This window comes from Lepidothrix coronata, unplaced genomic scaffold, assembly GCF_001604755.1.
Source record: "Lepidothrix coronata isolate B3197 unplaced genomic scaffold, Lepidothrix_coronata-1.0 Scaffold59, whole genome shotgun sequence".
NCBI classification, from domain to species: Eukaryota; Metazoa; Chordata; class Aves; order Passeriformes; family Pipridae; genus Lepidothrix; species Lepidothrix coronata.
The window spans coordinates 2,515,389-2,537,928 of NW_016690239.1; the positions used below are offsets into that span (position 1 = coordinate 2,515,389).

Consider the following 22,540-nt stretch of genomic DNA (forward strand, 5'->3'; position numbering starts at 1 on the left):
TTTTGTATACTTATGTTATTAATATTCTTGCTATTACTGTTCGTTTTCTTATCTCATTGCTGTTTCCAGTAAATTTTTCATATCTTAACCTGTACTTTTCACCTTTTTTTTGTGCCTCCAATTCTCAACCCCACCTCTGGAGTGGGAAGGAGGAGGGGAAAGTGGGGGAAGTGAGAGAGTGGTGTTTGGTTTGGGAGAGTCTCAGTTTGGGGGGCACAAAATTGCAGAATGCCATTCCTAAACCACAACAGGCAGTGATGATGTTTTCAGCCAGAAAACCAAGAGGTGAACCACGAGCTTTGTGGTGCAACTTCAAAACACCTGTCACATCCTCATTGAATTCTGCTGCATGGAGTTAACAAGAGTTACAGAATGAATTCCCTTAACTTATTTGACAAGTGATGTTTGAAGATCTGGCAAAAACGGGAAAAAATATCACAAGCACTTCTCAGCTGTGCAAGACAGATACATGTTCTATTGTCCTGTTTTCTTGCCTTCTGCCTGTCACTTCTCTCAGAGCTTAAGGCTGGGGCTGACTGAGCAGATCACTTGTCTGTCTGCTCAGGAAGAGCTTTTCAAAGCACAGATATAAAAACAGACACTAAAATCTCTGAGAAACAAATGTCCAAGTTTTCATTGGAAAATCCAGTATTGTTTCATCCAGACTTATTTCCAAGTTATTGCACATATAAGCCTCTCATAGCACAATTTCTACATCATAACACCATCAGAGATAACTATTTAAGCAAAATTCATAAAAAATTCTCTATTAATTACTCATTGCATACAAAATATACCAACAAGTCACTTTGGGAAGCAGTCGAGTCCTAGTGTAATGAGGACCTCAACAGCCCAACTTTGTACCAAAAAAAGCTGGTCAAAGCAGCAGTCTGGACCCTCCCTAGTATTCCAAAATTGTATACCAACAAAATCAGTGTCATCTCCACTGAAAGTAATAAATTATTACAAAAATAGAAAATAATTAGAATTCTGGAAATAGAAAATAATGACACAAACACAAACTGGGTCAGAACACAAGGAACAGTAGTCTTCCTCTTCTAAAATGCATGTGCAAAATTTCAGTGGCCTAGTTTTATGCATGGCAGAGTATCACTCTGCGGCAGGGCTTTTGAACAAACCAGCCACAGAAGGTGGTCCTTTACTGAATCACCATTCATACCTCCTAGAGCATGGACAGGCAGTGGAGAAATATTCTTAATTTGAGGAATGACAACATGTCTGCAAAACCGTCTGGTTTAAAAGCTTCACTCAGGCTTTCCAGAAGAAAACTTGTGTTTTTCCTTGAGAGGATAAACAGCTATTATATTTAGACCATCTTGTGTTCATTAGCTAATACCCAGCTGTGAGATGTGCTGAACTTCAGCATTAAATAGTCATTAGTGGAACATAATTTGATGTTTTACAAACACTCAGTAAATACAGTAATATTTATCACAAATCTTCCACTAAACTTAGGAAATAGTATTTTTCCATGTTTTCTGAGACTGAGGTCAGAAATAACTTGTACAATATGCCAAGACAAAGATCATTAACCTGGCTAAAATTAGCTGTCTTTTTAAATGTAGGTTAATAAACACCATCAAATAAAATTTGAGAAAGAAAATCAACTAGGGTTGAAAGATGAAGCAGAGAAATTTTTTCAATGACAGACACTTCCTCTTCACAGACCATAACTTAAGTCTTCATCAAAGTAGTTGAATATGGTCTTGATCACATTGTGTAAATAAAGTACAAATCACTTTTGTAATGTTAACATATTTCCCGTGGGATTGGATTATGTTGCAAAGAAACCACTTTTAGGCCAGGTTTACACAGCAGGTAACTGGCATTTAAAAGATTATGACATGCTAAATAGCTTTATTTAGGTACCCAGTTTTCCTGCTCTCGGTAATGTATTTTTTTATTTTAATCAAAGTGTCTCTACAACATCTTGGCAATGACCTAGCTATAACCAAAATATAAAATCTGGAATTAAACTTAAACTCGCATATCTTCTGCTCTGTTCTTTATTACACTCACAAAACACAGTGGGAAGAATCCAGCATTTCTATAGACAGAATTAATTAGGTAAACTGTTGTCGGGGGGGGAAGCAAGAAAACCCAACAAAAATACAAGCTAAAAGCAGCTTTGGAACTCTTACTAGCAAAATTATGTGGAAGTAGATAGTTGTTATGACTGGAAAAGAGAATGCACAGAAAAATGCTAAAAAAATGCATCCTGGTGATATTCAGGCTAAGGGGCTAGGGACATAAGTAAGGAATTTAATGAACTACAAGCAATTACTTTTGAAAATTCAAGACTGTAGAGATTCCTTGTAAGTATCAGTAGCATCTACACTCAAAGCTTGGAAAAGGGCATTCATGCCAACCTACCACTTAGCAGCCACTCACCGCACTCCAAAATAAAGAAGAGAAGCCTGTCTGATGCCACACAGAGAGTGTGGAGAAGGAGGTCTTCAATGGACAGCTTCCCAGAGGCCTATTCCCAGAGGCTGGAGCCGGTTTTAGTTCTACTGAGCTGAAGCCACACAGCCACATCTAGACCTCCACATTGGCCTGAATCTGAATACACTTTCATCCCAAATGCTCTGATCATCAACATGGAGCTATAAGAGTAGCAGATTTCATAAAAAGGCTCAAGAGGAGCAGAAGTCAAGTCTTAGCAGTGTCTGGTGGAGGAGATGCTTCCCAGGCTCTTCTCTACATCACAGTCATGGACCTCAGCTACCCTACATAACTGGCTTCATTTCTTAGAGCAAGGGAGAATTGTCCTCTTTTCCATGCTTCTGCTGAAGCTTTCTGATCTTTGCACACATTTTAGACAATGAGAGAAACAAAGAGAAAATGGATTAAATTCAGAGAACTGAAATTATTTGCAACTGGCATATGAAGAAATCTTAAGAAAATAATGCAAGAGAGATTCAAGCTATGCTCACCTATATAAAGTAAAGGTAAAGGAACTGTTTTAACACATCAGTAATACAGGTCATTAGGCAAAATGAAGATATCAAATATATAGGGAACATCAGTCAGGGATGACTCTCACAGTCAGATGTTATCAGTTTGGAAAGAAACTTACTTTTGACCTGGAACAATCCAAGTGAGGCTGAGAAATGTGCTTGGAAACATGAAAGGCAGCAGGGAAGCATCAGCTATTCACCTTTGCATTGTCTGCAGCTGAACAGAGCCCCACTGCTTCACGTTAAGTTTTGATCATTTGCTGGCACGTGGTATTACAACAATAAAAGAGTCAGATTTTAAACAGTCTTGAGTGTCTATTTCTTCCACAAAAAATTAGTTTCTCAGATTAGCACTGAATTGCAAACTCATGTTGCGTACGTGTATATATCTTGTTGTATAAATGCATATGTGTAAATTTATTCACTTGTATTAATGATATTCATTTCAGCTCAGCCACAATGAAGTTCTCGTGAAACACCTGTTCTTGCAAAGCTTCATCTCCATGTCTTGTATACTGAAAAATTTCAGATTAATCTAAATAGAAGACGATTTTGAAGTTGGCATTGCTTGAGCAACAAAGTCTATGTTAAGTCCAGGCAGCAACAGAAATTAATTTTTAATGGAGTCGCATGAAATAAAATTACTGTTTTTATCTCTAGCACTTGAGTTCTGACTTTTAATATAAAAATATAAAAGTATTTATTTGCTTTGGATTAAATGTGGAACAGATCAGGTAAAGAAAATGCAGTGTATGTCACAGCAAGGAGAGGTTTGGGGAAGAAAATGCTGTCACTGCATGAGATGTCTCTACAACAGATTAATTTGTCTTAAGAGCATAATGAAAGCTCTGCTGCTGTAACAACTCTCACTGCAGCTCTTCTTTGACTGCACCTCCTGCGCTGGCTTTCTTCTTGCAGTCATATATAGCAATTGTACAGACATTTAACTCTATGAACTCCTGACTCCACCATATACACCACCACAGGTTTCTGAGTAATTAGCACTGTTCAGGGAGCATGTATATATGATTAAGTACTAGGACACCTTTAAGCATGACCCCAACACAGCGACCACATATTTATATTTTAAGTGTTGAATTACAGTAGCTGAAGGGTTCATTTCATCTGATCCCGTAAAAAGTATTAATGAAACATATCTTTATTCCCTAGTTATCTCTGCTATTGATCTGTACTGGAAGTCAAATTTTGTAAATAATTTGTATTGTTAAACCCTTTTGTTTTATGTAGAAATGAGAGTTTTCATTCTAATTAAATATACAGCACCATTTTTCTTAAAACACAATTAACATAACCGTTTATGCACGTAACAAGACAGTTACCAGTCTATGTCCTGCAGCTAATTCTGATCATTCATAAACACAATTTCAAACTATGAAGAATTTTCAATGGTGCACACCTGCCCCCTTGTGCCAGTTTTACATGACTGCCGTTTTTACTGCTAAGGGGACTAATGAACTACAGCTCACCCTGCCCTGACAGGCTGTATTGAAAGCTCACATGCAATTATTTTGCTCCTCATCTTCTCTTTCAGTACAACAGAGAAGAAGAAAGAGACATTGTTGTATGCTTCTATCTCAGCTGCTGGATATTTTTTTCTAAAAAAAAGAGAAAGACTGAGAAACATGGGGATAGATACATAGCTATCAATGCTATATGTAGCAGAAGAATTACAGCAAATGACTGTGGTCAGTGGCAGTTTCTTAATGTCTTCACTGCACCAGGTAAAGAGATCTCCCACTACAACCCAGATAAAAGAAGAAACAAGAGAAGCTTCCTCTGCACTGCAACATGAAAGAAAGTAAACTATGAAGGCTGGTTTTCATGGTAAAACTTACCACACTTGAAACTGCCAGCCAAGGAAGGCATTAAATGCTTTCAAGTGTAATTTCATTTGAAGCAAAAAAACCTAAATTTTACTCCAGCAGTGCTCCTTCTGTTCCTCCAGGCTTTGTAATTGGACTGGAGAGTGTGAAAAATATTCATCACAAGTGCTCACATATCCACTTAGGAGAACTGGTGCTTGAACATCAACTACCCTTTCCTGCCTGTCATAAGCAAGAGCGAGTGGTGGGGCTCAGCTCCCAGGTAACATGGTCTATCACAGCCCTCTGGCTCAATAGCTCTTTCTGCCTTCCCTGAGTCTGTATTCCCTCTGGCACACTGGCTCCACCACCTCCATTGCTGCACTCCCACCTCCAGGTAACACATCCCTGTGTCCCTCCTGCCACAGCTACTGCTTTGCTGCTTGAGATAAAAATACACAACAAAGTAGAAAGAGCAACTTATATTCAAAAAAAAAAAAAAAAAGAAAAATCAAAAGGAGAGCTCAGAAATCTGTGGGTACTGAGCCCATGCTGAATGGCAGTGCTGAGATCCAGGTTTTACCAGAAGGTGGCCCTCAAGGTCACCCACCCAGAGTGACTTGGCCTGAGAAGGTTTGCACTCAGGACCTGCTACCACCAGTAAAGGCAAGGCACCATCAGCTAATCAGCAGCAAAACCTGTCATTTCCTCAGAGCTTTGTGAGGAGCACCCATACCCTTAACAAAGCTGGGAGATAAAATTAGGACTTGGCTTTCAATTTTTCCAAGTGTCCCATTTCTGCTTGAGGATTTCCTATCTGTTGAAGGCCAACATAAGCATTCTCCCACCCATTCCACACAACATGATTTAAAAATTACGCATGACATACACTTAGCCAAACAGGCTGTACTGACTCAGAGCTCTGTGTTATATATCACCCCTTCATATTTTCTTCATAGCATGTAGGAAATGCTGTGGCCAAAACCAAGTCTCAAATATCTCCAAGCTGGAATGGCATGGACACTCCTCCATCCCCACTTATGTTTCATGGCCCTGAACACTCTGCTGAGGGTGTATCTCAGGTCTGTTATAAAAAATAAAGAAGAGATGGTCTTTCACAGCATGACTGCTTTAGCTCTTTTCATCCAGTAACTCAAACCCTCATCCAGATAAGTATCTGGTTCAAGAATCACTAACTGCCAAACTACAGAAAGTTCAGAATCGACACCCATTTCACTGATCATGTCCCATTTCACACAGCCTAATTAAACAGTCCTTAGACTAAATAGTCAGAAAGAAGTCCACACAGCTCTAGTCTAGTTGTTAGATACTTGGTTTAAGAGTAAACAAAATTTTATGATTCCTAATTCAGTGACCATTTCAGTATTTATATGCAATTCATTAAAGGATGATGACCAGTTTCCTAAAGCACACTGAAGTGTTAAAATGTTGAGTAAAATTTCCATCACTCTGTAACCAGATTCAGATTTCAGATGTGATTTGAAAAACCCACTTGTCTCTCACCTTCTTGGTTCTGAATCTAGATGTATTTTAAAATATGCCTCTTCGACCTTGTTTTGCCTCAGCTGAACACACAGCATAATACAAACAAGAAATACAGCAGATTAAGAAACCTTGGTCTGGACTAAGAAATAAGGTCCATTTACTCTGATAAGATCCATGGTTTCACAACATTGCTTTCTGAAATTAGATAAAGCTGATCAATCCTGTACAAAACCCTTCACTACTTATCTGTAGAGAATTCAAATGAGAAAAAGCTTTTTAAAATAATCTAAAGCACAGACTAGATAATCTTGTTATACTCACCTTATTTAAATGTGAAGTTCTGGTCCAGTTGTAGGTTCCTCATGACAGCGATCAGGCTAATGCATGTTGCAATTATACATGAAAAGCCTGTTGCTATTTTACCCCCAAAAAAGTGTGTTTCTTGGACAGGATTCACGTAACCTTAAAATATACAGTCACTAGACCAGCAATATTTATAGAAAAAAAATCGGGGGGGGGGGCAAAGGAGTGTGTGTTCTTCACGTGCCATGTGTTCCACTTAGAGGACAAATTAGTTTGATTGTGACCAGTGACTATGCCCTTGTTTTGGATCATTTTGTACCAATTCAGACCACAGTTCTTGCCTTCTTGCAAGAGGGTGAGTACAATTCTGTTCATATCCTTGATCTTTGAGAAACAGTTTGGCAGTGCTGGAAAAAGGAGAAAGGCTTAAAATAAGAAAACATACATCTCTAGACTGGCAGAAGGCCCTCAAATGAGCAGATCTGATGTATTCTTCTGGCTTAGCCACCATACCATAAGAAGTCAAAATAGAAAGCGGTAGCATACCAACAAAAACATAAGCAGCAACTAGTCAAAACAGCATCTAAAATCAATCTGCTCAAAAGCAGCTGCAGCTGTGTTGACTTTATAGCATCCAGAAAACAAACCAAGTTGCAAAGTTATAACTTTACTAATCTCACAGAGCACTGGTACAGTGCAGTGATGACTACCATTTTCAAAGTAAGGACAAGCTGAGAAAGCTCTCGCAGGAGTCCTTGCTCTGACATCAAGACTGTAGCTGTTGCCATTGTAACAAATGTCCCCCCTTTCATAATAATCACAGCTGTGCAACAGAGCATTGTGGCCAGCGGCATTTGAACAGGGGCTATGGCACTTGTGCAATATGTTTCATGAGAGTGGAATGAAGAGCCTTGAAATGAAGGATATTTCACAGATGTTATTTAGCATAGCAATGAAAAATTGTAGGAAGAGAAAGTTACTTGACGTACTCCAATGTCTATGGTCTTTCTCCCTTCTCACAAAGTTAATTGCCACAGGAAATGAAACATTGAACATAGAGCAGAGCAAAACCATTTTAGTGGGTTTTAGGGGCCAGGCAAAAATGCAAGGGACCAAATTAAAAGTTTAAGTAACTTAAAGGTTTGAAAGCATAACTGTAAAATGTTGTCTTCCAAGACCTTACAAGACCCTTGAATCTATTCTTCTACTGAAAATTAATTTCTCTAAAAGCACACTAATAACTTTTAATAAAGTTAGAAGAGGGAAAGATAAAGGTTGGAAGTGCAAGCATGCTGAATGTCAATTCAAATGCCTAGATCCACCTTGCACATGGTTTGCCAAAACTATGATTGATTTTATTCACTTCCATATTGATGGAGGAATTGTTTAAGCTGCATAGCTAACTAGTTGATTATGAATAATTGTCACCTAATTCTTGTATTTGTTTTGGACTGCTGGAGTAGAAATGAAAACAACAGTCTCTTGAATAGCTGGGTCACTCAAATACATAAACTCAGTTCTCAGTTGAACCACTTGCCAGCAAGACCTGATATGCCACTTATCCCATTTAATTTGATATATCCATACTGTAAAATAGCTGCAGTCATCAAGGTCTGCCTAAACAGCACCTTAGAGCATAATTCATCTAACACATTTTAGATGCATGCTTGCTAATATCACTACTATCTATGAAATTGGAGGATGTCAATGTCATCTTGAGTCAGATGGACTATAAGTAAGAAAAAAGTGTTTACTTTATAAAGACACATTTATTTATAGAAAGGCTGGGATTTGGTACAGATAATCATGTTTCACAGAGATCCTATCTTATGAATACAGGACAAGCAGTGCTAGGAACTGAAATGTTCCGTTTAGCAGGACAGTGCCTATCAACACACCTTCCACAGTGAGCAACAGACTACATTTACATGGCATGAGCCCTTCACTGATGGAGAGAGAATGACTCCTGAATAAAGAGTTCAGCCCAGAATTAGGGACAACATAATGAAGATGCTAATCCTCTGAAGAAGAGAATGAACAAGAAGTGATTTAGGTATTGATCAGAGAGAAAAAACTGTGATCTCCCTCTTTTCTGAAATCAGTAGCACAGCTCAGAAGCTGCCAGAAGCACCCACCAGCAAGGCAGGCCAGGGAAAGCATAGTCAAGAGGACTCTTCACAAAGAATTGTTCAAAGCTGACACAACAGAAATGTAATACTTCTTGGGGTAAATGGGTACATGCTAATATTCTTTGAGTTCTGCTCAAAGATCTTGACAGGAGAACAGATAGGTGAGCCACTTTTAAGTTCCAAATCTGAATACAGAAACTATGGAGGCAGAAGAGTGGTGTAAAGGCCTGACTGAAGGGGTCCCAAGCCCACCAGGTTTGGTGACAGAGATGTCAGAACTTAACAGAAAGAAGAGGAAGCAAAAGACCAAAATGTACAGTGAAGCCAGTGGACAACTGCTGGGGGAGGAAGACCTTAATGAGGAGACAACACTACCATTTTTCAAGCAATTTAAATTCTTCTCAGTGCTTTGAGAAGCCTCTTAAAAGTATCTCCTTTGAGTCCTGGAAAAGCTGCTGTACAACCAACACAGATCATAAGCATGTCACAAGAAGAAAGATGGAGGAGGAGCAAAAATATGGAAAAAATATGGCTTGAATTGAAGAACAATCACGAAAGCTGACAGTTGTTTGTGAAATCATTGAAAATGGATATTTATATGCCAAGCAGTATTTTAAGAGCCAGATGTTAATATCTGGGGATCTCTCCTTGTAGACACAAGTGGTCAAAGCCACAAGCCAGTAGTCTTCTGCATGAGAACAGGCATGTTCTTATGTAGATTTTGTCAACAGCAGGCAGGTGGGAAAGAAAACAAAGCTAAAATATATAAAATCAAGGACTGTTTAGACTCTGTTTAGGACATAGTGCATAAATATCAATCTCCAGTTTCTGCTGTCATTGTTAATACTTGCCCAGCACATAGCGCATTATATGGTATCAAATTTGTGGAGCTGGTGAGCTCTGTCACACATCATCTCACTATAATTCTAAATACAGTTCAGAGATAGGAGCTTGCTGTAGTGTCATGGGGCTCAGTCTTCTGACTGTACACAAAGGATTTCCTTCCCACAGGGCACAAGAAAACGCACTTTAAACCTATTGACATTTTGTTTCCTCTGTACTGAGATCTCCTTTTCTTGAAGGATAAATTTGCCTTTATGAATGCCATATGCCAGTGGATGGCCTGCTCTTGGGATTCCAAATAATTGTTCAAAAGCTGAAGGAGGTATCTGCACACTACCCCAGAGTCACTTCTGACACTACAGTACAGACATACACTCAGACAGGTCAAGCAAATCCACACAGTACTGCTCAGCTTACAGGTTAGTTATTCAGATGGTACCCTCAGACATATGCTTGACTTGTAATAACCTCTGCAGCAAAATCTGAGTAAGAAATCTGTGGCTTTTCACTTCAGCACGCCTTCCCACCCAGGTCATGCTACCTCTTTCCTTATGTCAATATTACTGGTTTTGAGGTTGTGCAATAAACAGAATCATTGAAAGAATGATGATAAAAGGAATCATTTGGAAGAAAAAAACCAAATCTGGATCATTTGTTGATAACATTTTACTGTGTCCCACAGGTAGCTTCACAGAAAGATGAGAGAGGTAGTCACCGCAGGACAGGATTAGAAACATGGTTGGGCTTGTTAGTGTGAGTGGGAGAAGGGAGGGGAGGCAGTACTTGTCACAGCCAATGCACTGGGCAACTATTTGCTCTGTACAGGGAACTCTATGGTATATTAGCTTATTCTTGCCAATTAACACAACAGAGAAAATCAAAGGTCCAGTTCTGTGACAGAGCAGACACAAGGGCATCCTAAAAGCAGTGATAGCTGGAAACTCTCAACCTATCCAATACACAGCATGGACAGTTTCCACAAGACTTTCAAGTGTTTATGAAGTTGATAATTACATTCTATGGGGCCAGTAAAGACAGAAGAGCCTTCTTCATTTCAGTCATTTGTTAGATTTGACACTGCTATTGAATAAGGACATAATCCCTCAGATGCTGAACACATGACTCCTACCAAGTTCACATCAGTGGCTGCCAGGAGGACCTTCACCTGAAATATAGATTTAGGATAGAAACAAAAATCAAATACTTCAGTAGCACTAGCAGATTATGGAGAGATTTTCAAATAAAACACATTCCAAGGGCTTGAGGTCCATTTTGGCAGCTCTTAAATCTTTTTCTTATTGAAAACTGCTGTTTGCTACAGTATATATAAAGATTAGATTTTGCTATTCTGGCAGTATTTCAGACCATGGAATCAAAGCTCTGTAACTAATGAAACTTCATAGGAAATGCTAACATGTATTTCTTGAGGAGAAATTAGTGTGGTAGCAAAGGTATATCACTTACCTAAAAGGTGCTAACCAGCTCCATCTGTAGCGGCCATTTGTCCTCATTCATTGTTAACAGCCTTCTTCAAACTAACACTTGGTAAAAATATTCTAATGCAGTCCATTATACCATACAGTTAACACTCAAATAAACAAAACATGTCCCTAAGCATAATAATCTTCTTCAACTACAGGCAGAGCAGTTCCAAAATACTTCTGGATTTTATTTTAACTTAAACTTTCTTACAATGTTGTAAAAATAATTGACTTGTGTAAATGAATAAAGATAACCCAAGAATGACATTTGTATATAAAATTGTCTTAAAGAAGCCAGCAAATCAATTTCTTTTCATTAGTGTTGCACTGAGAGCATGCCTAGCCAAATGCCCATTCAAAGTCCAGCAAACCAGGATCAATTAAATCAGCAGATCTCCTTCACTTACTATCTTTGCTTATTTAAACAAATCAAGGGGCATGGAATGTAACTTGGTGTTCAGTTGAAGAGTTACAAATACAGACTGAAAGCAAGTTAACCCTCTAAGGAGAGGGCATGTCTGAAATAAAACAGTGGTTTAGGAAACTATATTCTGAAATCAAGCTTGACAAATAATAGTGCTAAATATTCTACTTAAGTTTGAAAACTCAAAGCTTCCTCAATTAAAACAATATACATCTTTGATAGCTTATATTATGGGAATGGTAGCTTTACAGAGTATTGTTTATGAATATAATACATACATCATGCTGGGTTTAATATTTTATTTGAATGACGGTTAATGTTCTGCAAAATTGCTATGTTACATCCACTGTGACATCAACTAAAATGTGAACTAGTTTGCATAGGTTAGTACTTTGGGCAGCATGATGTTGCTCTAGTCCACCAAAGCTTAAATATTCACAGTGTAGAGGAAGAAACAGGAATTAAAGCATTTCTACTAAAATATATTTTAATAGCTGGTGTTAACTTTCTGCATAACAAAAGCCAAATTAAGATGATACATCATATGATCCAAGAGAAAGTTTATCTGTCCTTTGAAAAACAATTGTTACCTCCATAACTGTATACCCCCAAATACAGTACAGTTTTGCAAAATAACTAAAACTTTACACACTTTAAAGCAAACATAAGCCAAACTGCACAGCGGTTCATTTTTGCTTTTTATATCACACTGCAAAAACCAACAGCCGAGTTTCCACATCATGCTAATCAATGTCAATACAGTCATTGCTGTCTTCCAATGGTCTAGCAATTTCTAATAGTAATATTAAATACACGATTGAAATGCTACAGTATAGCTTATTTCCCCCCTAAAATAATAATAATTAAACAAATGTCAACAACAACTGGATTACAACTTAAGTACAATATGCAAATTCTATTTATCAGACACAAGAAGCATATGAAATTCCTTTGAATATACTGTTGTAGTGCAGGCAGTATAGGAAATAGAGCTTTCAGGTTTTCTTTCCAAAGGAGAGATGGGGTTCCTATGGCATAAAGCTGGAGAAAATCACTAAAGCATTGCAAAATGGTTTATTCTTTATACTGCTCACCAGTACTTCACATTTGCCAGCACATCAGTTTGGAGAACTTCTTTCAACAGCATCTTTTGTCTGTTTCAGTATATTATTTAAACATTTACTAACTAAAGCATATTCTATAGTTTAAATGGAGTATTAATCAACTTAATTAAAATCTAAAATTTTATACCCTGTACCACCTTCTGCCAAAGACCTTGGTATTTGTCATTTCTTTTCCATTGTACAAGATGACATGCAGTCACTGTACAATAAAAACTAGAATTATTACCTTCCCAAGTATTGGAGACCTTCCATATCCCTGAGGAACACTCGGGAGGGACACATTTGTCAAAAACATAATCCATGGGAGGTGATTCTCCGTCAAATCCCAATCTGCTGAAGTAGTTTATTGTATGTCAAATGTAATCAAGAAAACCCTGTTTCATCAAGATTAAATGCTAATGTTCCATAATGAAAAATTACAACTGCAGTATCTGTACGTAGCTTTGTTTAGAAAATGAAGATTAGCCAGGCAAGAAAGAGTAATGAAAAGCAAGGCACCCATTTGTTCTTGTATATATGTATGAATATGCTCTATGTTGTTTTCTACATTTATACTCGTGTTAGCAAGAATTAAAGCATTCTTTACAGAATTCTTTATTTCTAAAAGGAGAACATGTGAACTTCCAATCTGAACTTTGGAACAGCTTGGGAAATTCACCTCTGTAAAAGTCCTTTCCTTTCCCCAGAAAAACTGACTACGGGAAGAAAGAACAGTGAGGGGAACATGCCGTGCTAAAAAGGAATACATATTTTAAAGGTGACAAGACAGCATATAACATCTTTTCACCTCTATATCACACTGCACGTAACAGGCTCCAACATATGCCTTTTAAAACCTATGCTGGCACAATTTAGTTTAGGACTTACTTTCCCCACCTTACAAATTTTAGATCTTATAAAAACATTTTTTTAATTGCACTCTGATAATTTTGGGCCTTTGATTGCTTTGCTTAGAAAAAAGCTGCATAATGACACTAAAGTTTGTTTTATATCAAAAAGCAGGAACTGTTCCACATAAACATGAATTCCTAAGCATATATGACATAAAAAACTTGATTACATGAATGAGTAACTTAAACCAGATCTTAATAATTTTGCTGATATACCATTCTCAAGAGAAATACAATTCTCATACTGTTTTGTTTTCTTGACCTTTTATTTTTTTGCATATTGCTTTAGCTGCTCTACCAAGCTAATGAATTTTCAAAATTCATAAAGGAAATTTTATTTTGATTGCTTATTACAACATAGTTCTCTAATGTCATCAAATGCCCATTTTCTCATTTACTTCTATACATAAAGTGTTCAACACTGCAAGTCGTCTCCTCTTTAAGGAAGAATGATCATCTATTTATAGGTTGAGATTCTTTTTTATAAATCACTAAAATCTGTAACTTGATTCAATATATCTATTCTCTAAATTTTATTGGGTTAACAAACTGACAACTTGTTTTTATTGTTGTCAGCATTACACAGCTAATAGAGCAGCAAGCAGCAAGTGACAGCCAATTGTGCCTCAGGCATCATCTGAAAAATTTGCTACCCAGCATAAGATGAAATTCCTCTCCTTGCTGTTGACGGCTGGTGATGAAAACCAACACAGAAGCAGACTGCTTTTTTCAGAGCTTCTAGCTCAGCATATCACAGTAGCCTTTTGAAAAAGCCATTTCACTTGCAAAGTTTGCTATTTCACGTGGATGTCACCAGCAATGCATAAGGTTCTGCTGCAGCAGCAGCTCCTTATGCAAAACTTTCAAGAATTTTAAATGACAGCAGTCACCCATAGAGATTGGATATTTACAGTAGTGAATCTCTGGTTTTAAACAATACTTTTTGAAGTTAGATGCTCCCGGACAGCTTTAGCCTTGGAATTAGGCTGCTGACAAGAAAGCCCAGGCAATTCCACAGTCATGGACATTTTTTAATTTTTATTTTTTTTTTAATGCAGTCATTCTATTCTGTTTGGCAGCTGGAATCAGCCCCGAGTTAGCAAAACCCAAAATAAAATTGCATAAGCTTTCCAATTTCTAATTGTATGCAAAAATAGAATGTGCAGGTATTTGCATTGACAACTTTCAGTTGACAAAACAAATCCATACTGCCTTCCTTGTTCTTTAAATAGATATTGCAAAGTTGCCTACTTTGTGAAATGAGAAATACAAAATTGTCTATAAGCTCTATATTTAATTCTACTTTAAAAATTTTAGAAATGGAAGAAAGCCAGTGCAGACTCAACATTCTGAGGGTTACTACAAGTGTCTCTAACTTCTCTAGCATATGGCTGGACTCCACAAATTATATTATCAGTAAAAACATTTTCTGCATCTGCATCCGCACAAGATGCAGATTCATTCCCACATGAATCTTTAACTCTTTTGTCCTTCCTCCCAGAATTTCTCCCTGGGAGGGAATGCAGCATCCAGTCAAAGCAAAAGCAAGTTCCCTGTGACCCAAGCCTGCTGACACAGTCCCTCTTACAGGTCCACTATGTCACCAGTTGTTTGATCCTCTCCTCAGCCTCACAGAGTAAGACCTGGATCTCTCAGTTCTGACCATAATGTTAACAGACACCAAATAGCATATGTGAAGGTTTGTCAGCAGAATATTTTTACTGTTTTCTACAGATGGCTAAACTGAAACATAATGGCATAGAGTATGTTGGACTTTTGTTTAGTTAGCTTTCCCTTCAGTGTCAGTTATGAGAAAGATCAAGTCAGTAAAAGAAAACATATTTCTCCATCATTAAACATTTGGCAAGCGTACAACCCACTGTTGGATCACCAAGATTTTTTGATCTGAAATGCACTACAATAAACAGAGCTCTCCTCCACTCCTCGATGGAGGCATAAGTATTTCTGAAGCAGGGGTAGGTACATTAGCTCATCAGCAAAGCAGCCATTAAGCAAGTTACCTGTGGTAGGTAAGAAGGAGGGGTATGACTGCAGGCTTTGTGTGACTGCACAGCACCAGGGCCTCACACAGGATATTTATTTACAGCAGTACAAGTGAAGGTAAAGGAACTACATGAAGTATTGGTTGTACGTTGCCCTAATGTAAGTTTCTATTTAAATGCTAGTTATTATTAGAAGGAAACAAAAGACTTGACAGGTTTTATACTTTAGATAGTCTTTGCAAGGAATCTTCTGTGGAAAAGATACTGAAGAATCATGGATCTAGACATGGATCTAACTGATGGATTGGGATGCAAGCAAAGCTGATAGGTCACTTGTAAATAAGAAAAAATGGGTAATGCAGAAATAAATGTGGGTATGCAAGAGTCAGGAAAATTTTGCTGTTAAAATGGACCTGTTCATTGTAAGGCTGCTGGGCAGTAGGGGATTTTACTGTTTTTTTTACTGGCATATTACTTGTCATTATATCAAATGACTGAATTATCTACTCAACATTTTATTTTTTATTAGGATGCTAACTGCTCAAACGTTAAACACCTCCCTAATAATTTGAAGATGTGTTCAAACTCAGTGTGTTAACTTCCTGTGACTTCAGAGTGCCAGAAGTGCATTGATTTTATGGTTGGTTTTACAAAGAGAAATAACCTCTTTGATATGTAGGGAAAAGGTATTTTCCCTTTACAGGTAATTGACTAAAATTTTTATAGGATAGGCAGCACCAGGCTTCCATATATGTTTTTCATTTTGAGAGAGCATGATTATAAGCCATGCTATTTTCAAAGCTCTGAGCTTCTTGCGGTTTATTTATCTCTATTTTAAAGAAGTCTAAATTGGATTCCGAGTAAGAATGCAAACTGTTATAGCAGTGATAACGTAATGATCATGTACTCTTAAAAGATTCTTCTGACTTTTTTCTAAAAGGTTAGATTTTGAGTAAATCATAATAAAGCTCAAAGGAGTAGAGACAAAAATTAGTTAACAAACTCAATATAATTTGCTGGAAGCATTCCTGTTTTCCCAGTTCTCTGAACAGTACCATACATCCAGCCATCATCTATTGGTTGCACATTGATGATATAATCACCATCCCTGAAGGAAACTTCATCTTCATCTTGAGCGCTGTAGTCATACATAGCTCTATACGTTCTCTGTTGAAGGAAAGAAAACAAGGCTGTCAAGTCTCAAGTCTAAACAGAGATAGATTCCTTCTCTTTGCACAAAGATGAAAAGAGAAGGAAAAAAGAATAGAGGGAGCAAGGCAGAGAGTAAAATCACAAGTTACCTGTTGAAAAGGAACGGTACTCTCTCCACCCTGTCAAAAATACAGTGAATACTGAGTAGCAAAATAATTATTTTTGTTAACCTACATTGTCCAAAGACCTCATACAAACAGATTTCAAGCCATTCACTGCATCTTGAAATATTCTAATTGTTGTTTCATTTATTCACTAGTAACAGTTCAATACATCCAGCCATGGCTAGCTGTGCTTCTTCTTCCTATTTGCATGATTCCCAAATAGCTTCTCCTATGTTTTCACTACAAAAAGGAACACAGTCTTCATCCAGGTCATTAACTTTGCCATCTCACGGAATGTCTTTCATTTCATTAGGATTCTACCCTGAATTAAGAATTATGATGCATTATTATCTAAAGAAAAAACAAGATTTCAAAAAGTCTGTAAAAATAATTTTTATGAATACTCATTTTTTCATATCAGATAAAATGTTCTCTTTAGCACATAAAGTCCCGTCATTAGCTAAGCCAAATTTCTGTACAACTCTGCCCACTGTAAGCCACGATATCAAATTTTTTTTCTCTATTTTTCTAAATAGAGTATTTGTTTTCACTCATAATCAATAAAATGCTATGATTTTATACTGGAATTCAAAGTGGATTTTGAAACTCAGGGGGAACAATCTCCTCTTCTACCTTAACAGAAGAAAAAAATAACTCATTTTAAAATTCCCAGGAATACTTTCTTTTTTTTACCCTGGCTCTCAAGAGAAGTCAAGTACAGTTCAAGCATCACTGACAATATTCACTTTCCCTTTCGGTAATTTTTGCTATATTATCATAAGTAGCTGAAATTTTCTGGTAGAATGATTTGAAGAGAAAAAAAGGTAAAAACAGTCAATGTTTGAGTTATGCCTAGTATTATTGTCTGAACCTTTTAATAGACAGCTAACTTCGTTCTGCTACCCAGACCAGGAAAACAGTTCTGGATTAGTTTTAGTATATATCATATATGGGGTTTTGAGTGTTTTTAGTAAAACTGTTTTCTGAAAAGGTGGAGACTTCTTCATACAGAGTGAGGAGGCCATTTGTTACATGTTGGAAATGTGGAATTATTTAATCCAAACACTATAAGGCAATTTATCATTTCTGTTCCCATGCCAGAAATACACTTCTTGTTTTGATTTGCCTTTATAATTGGTAGTGCAGATTAAACAGTATGGAGAATCAGCTCCTGTTCAAACAAGGAGACCACTGGAGACCACCTTTCCTGACAAGCCTACTCTGAACTGCTTGCTCTGTATAATTGTTCTCTGCAGTGCCTTGTAATTTTGCTGTCCTACAGGCTGTGACCAAGACTAATTTTCAACCAAAGGTTCCTAAAAGTCTTCCAAGTGTTCATGGGAGTTGATGAAAAAAAGCATCATCGTTTATGCACTACATCACAGCAAGTAATTGGGTGGGTTCTATCATCACCAAAAATTCCTTAAAGAGAACTAGCGGTCAGAAGACCCTCTGCCTTTAGGAATCTTATTTTTTCCAACTTTTTCAACTAACTGACTTTCTCTAAACTAACTCCGAAAAAGCAGTGAAAAACATGCTATTACAAGTTCAGCAGCAGTTAGGCCTTTGAAAAATTTATTTCAAAAGAAGGTCCATTTAAGAAAAATGGTAATAAATCTATATCTGGCATAAGACAGCAAATGGATTTCACTCTGAGCCATGCCTATATGTCTCCCTTAAATGGGCAAAGGCTGGGAGAAGAGATTAAATGTTTTATTAAACCAACATAAAATTGGAAAAATAGAGAGTTCTTGCTCACTCAGAAGGATGCTCATTCATCCTTAGAGCACGATGGCAAAGGACATACTACTGCTGTCTCCTTAAAGGCAGCTTGTTTACATCACTGTGGTGGCACAGTTGTGAAGACAAGCTGGTAATTTCAAACTTCAAAAGAATTTATTAGGGCCCTAAATGCTGCTGAGAAACCTAAATTTATGGCCTTAACACCTAATTAGGTGCTAAATGGCTGTCAGGAGAAATCTCCATAATAATCCTGTTAGCATTTAATGCCTAATTATCACTGCAGAGTGTAGTCTGTGCTATATAATTGAGAATTACAATGCCTAAAGGACTCAAAAAAGGGATTTTTAAAATGCATTCTAGTGAATTATTCCTCTGTCAGTAGTGAGTTTAGCAGGTACTGAGTACAACAGGTTGTAAGAAAAGTTTAGAGTTTTGTAAAACAGTCAAATACTCACTTATTTCTCACTTCCTCAAAGGTCTATCTCACAGCTGCTGCTTAGACAGAACAGTTAAGTCCTCTGCACATAAAGAACTGAAGACCAATTTATATTCTCAGCTCCCTAGATAGATCTGAACTGACAGATACGTTTTTCCACTTCATCCACTAGTTTATACTCATTCTATGGATGGCTCCTTGCAAGGAGCAGTACCTGTTGGAGCATCCTTTCAAATACAGCAGCTAACTTGCAACAAGGGTTTTGTTTTCCAAAGAGGCAAACAGCCTGCAGGCATCTGTTATAAAACATCTTTGTAATCTAAGCAACAATTTAATTCAGCCCATTATGCAGAACTGCTCGCAGAAAGTGAGCAAAAGTTAAGAATCAGAAAATAAAGCAATTTATCTGAGGAAAAAAAATCTATCAAAAGATTGCATTAGGATCATGCCTCACACAAAACACAGCTAAAATGAAATAAACCAAATTTTGAAACTGTAGAAATTAGAAAAATTCGGTTTCTCAGTATAGAAGATTGGTGGGCATGATTATAAAATTAATTTATATCTTTTGGGGACACTGATTTGATAACAATACAACAAATCAGCTGAAAGGAGTAGTTTTACGACAGTAGCTAACTCTTTAATTATGCTCACTCTGATATAACCCATGGGAACTTAATCACTCTCACCCTAGAGATGTCCTGGCCATACTCAGGCACTGATGAGTGACTTTGTCACCTTCACTGCTTCTACTTAAGTCTCAAAAACTGTTTGTGCTTTGAGGTCACTATTTAGTCTAGGTTTTCTTTCCTTCAATCTCCTCCTGCTGTTACTTTCTTCTCTTACTTCTTTCTTCCCTCTGTTACTAGCCAGACAACACCACATCTCTGATAGTACTGCTCCAAGCCCAGAACTGAACAAGCAGCTGAAAACAATGAACCTAAACATTGTGTTTGTCAGATCTCCTACACCATGTCCATATCACATTTTAAAAGCACTCCAAGACTAGATATTTTCAGTCTGTGCTAATTACTACATTTAAACACATCCTCAATCAGGGGTTTCCCCCAAGCACATGCAGAGAATCCTCTGTATCATCCCAACAGCTGAGAGTAGCATGTCCAGCACCCTGGATAAGCTTCACAGGGTAATGAAAACGCAGTCTTCTGGCATGAAGGTGGAAAGCCAAAGGAGCACAGCAGGTTTCTAGACGCATCTGAGATGCCTCTTTTGGAGCAGAATCAACACCCTGGGGTGACAACATCATGCTCATGTCTTCCTCACCAGACTGGCAAGTTAGCAGTCAGCACCAGGCAGCAGTCCTTGATTTCTGGAAATGTTTGGGGTTTACTGTCTACAAGGAAGCCCACTCAGTTTTTAACAGCAGCAAGATCTGTTCAAATCATGATGTTTGCTGTTTTCCCATGATAAGCAGCTATTATCACTTAAAAGGATGTCAAGTGACAACAGTTGCACAAAAGGGATAAGAAATCCTGTCGAAATAAGTCAATCCTTCATTTTTAAAATCCTTTAATGTCACTCCCTTCCTTTTCCTACTACCTTTACATTTCCAGTTCTGGAAGGAGAGGCAGATGTTGATTCTCATGATGACTGAAACTATGCTGTTTCAACAGTCTGCCACATAAGTCACTGGGACATAGAGACAGAAGGGTAATAGTAGTCATCTACCTGCCCACATGGCTGCAAAGGTTGGTAAGTGCATTTCAAGATTTGCAGGCATCTCCATTCTCTATCTGCTGCATTTAAAAGCTGTTTGCTTTACTCCCCAACTACTAGAAATCTCCTGGCAAAGTCGAGGCTTTCCGGTCTCCTACTTTTTGTACTCTGGCCCTTTTGGAAAACAGCCAGTTCCTCAAATGCCTTGTGATATCCTTGGAAATTAATGGTTGATTCCAGCATCAGCCGTCTCACAGCTGTCATGCAGCTGTCCAAAGAGATTCTCAGGTTATTGATTCACTCAAAGATGCAGGTATCTGAATCCCAGATTTTCCAGCAAGTTAGCCCCCTCAGCCCCAGGCAGATAAGACTCTGGGAAGCCTGAAACCACTCACACCTCACAGAACATCATGATCTTTACAATACAAAATGTCACAGAGTTTCACTCTTACAAAAAAAATACAAGTTTCAGAAATCTGGAAAACAAACATTTTCAAGCTCAGCAAGCTCTAAGTTTGGTTCATAATTAAATATTTATTCATCTCTAAAATGTGACAGATGTAGTAAATATACATCCATTCAAAAGAGTTTAAACTTCAAAATTGCAAGTCAATATTTTTAAGGTAAAAGGTGATTGGATCTGAACTATGGAATCTCTAGGCAGCAATATAATTTAAAAAATATGATAACCATTAAAAATGAACTCTATATATATAGAGTTCAAAAGGAAAAAAGAAGCTCAATTTCCTAAAAATCCCAGTTGAATACCCATTCAGCTCTCCTACCAGGACCAGTTACTTCTAAAATGAAATATTCACTCCAGCTTTACATTCCCATCCACCACAATTAAGAACTTCGTAGCCACAGTTTCATGATAAAGGTTCTTCTCAGTTGTCCACCAGTATAACTCAGTTTGGAGCAGGCACAAGTTGGTGCATGACTCTTCAGCTGAATTAGAAAGGGCACACCAACACAGAGACTGAGCCAGCTTTATACAAGAAGAAATAAGTAATGCAGACAGGCACAAAGCCTGTAGTGCAAAATCAGCGAGTCAAAAAAAATTGAAACTAATTTAAATCAACAGGGTGATCTTAAGAGATCAGTGGGTTTCATCCAGTGCTAGGAGCATGAATTCATCACAGAGTATAATATAAAGTTCAGCATGTGAAATATTGTCCAAGCATTTACTATTTGTTTTAAGTAGGTAAAAGATTCAGTTATTTTTCTGGATATCATAAATTATTTTTTTATGCATTCTGATGCAAGAGTTCTTACCACTGCCTATAGTCTCTTAAATCTTTTTTATACATGAGGACTGTCACTTACATTTAGGACTAGGACAGTCAAATAGTTTAGCTGTAGAACTCAAGGGGATCAATTCAATCATATTTAAGGGATTTCCCAATTGCTGATATGTTGCTTACCAAATAAAATTCTCCTTTAAATCCGATACTCACCAGGCTTGCTGAATGAGGCTGTGAATGCATGGACCTCATGGACGACATACTGGTCTGGTGCATGTATCCATATCCTTGAGTCTGGCTTTGCTGATATGCCCCAGGGAGAACTGGGGCTGCATTAAAGAAATACAGACACCTTAATTAAGATTTAAAAATGGTCCTTATTCTAGCATTTTGTAGAAACTATTTGCATTGTTAATATCAATTCCTCCATATAAAACAGTCAGAATTATTTCCATATACAACATAAGGCTTTTTATAGGTTGAATTACACATAAATATAGGCAAAGCTATAGCAATATGTCCACAAACACTATCAAGCTTAGTTGGAAGGAAAAGTTTAACTTACCATTAGAAGTCTAACCATAAAAACGTGTATGAAAGCTTGAGACACCACTAAT

General features: G+C 37.4%; 1 protein-coding gene across 3 annotated transcripts in view; it reads right to left on the minus strand.

Annotated features, from left to right (window-relative positions):
• Nucleotides 1–11,963: 11,963 nt before the first annotated feature.
• The window catches only part of LOC108498458 (LIM zinc-binding domain-containing Nebulette), a 254,776-nt gene continuing 244,199 nt past the window's right edge, over nt 11,964–22,540 (minus strand). For 2 of the 3 annotated variants that reach the window (XM_017817231.1, XM_017817233.1), the window contains exons 6-8: nt 22,137–22,252; nt 16,809–16,838; nt 11,964–16,674 (exon numbers count right to left, since the gene is read on the minus strand). In XM_017817231.1, the coding sequence (XP_017672720.1) occupies nt 16,498–16,674; nt 16,809–16,838; nt 22,137–22,252 (323 nt within the window). In that variant the 3' untranslated portion in view covers nt 11,964–16,497. The remainder of the gene's footprint in view (nt 16,675–16,808; nt 16,839–22,136; nt 22,253–22,540) is intronic. The other variant, XM_017817232.1, reaches the window with a different exon arrangement.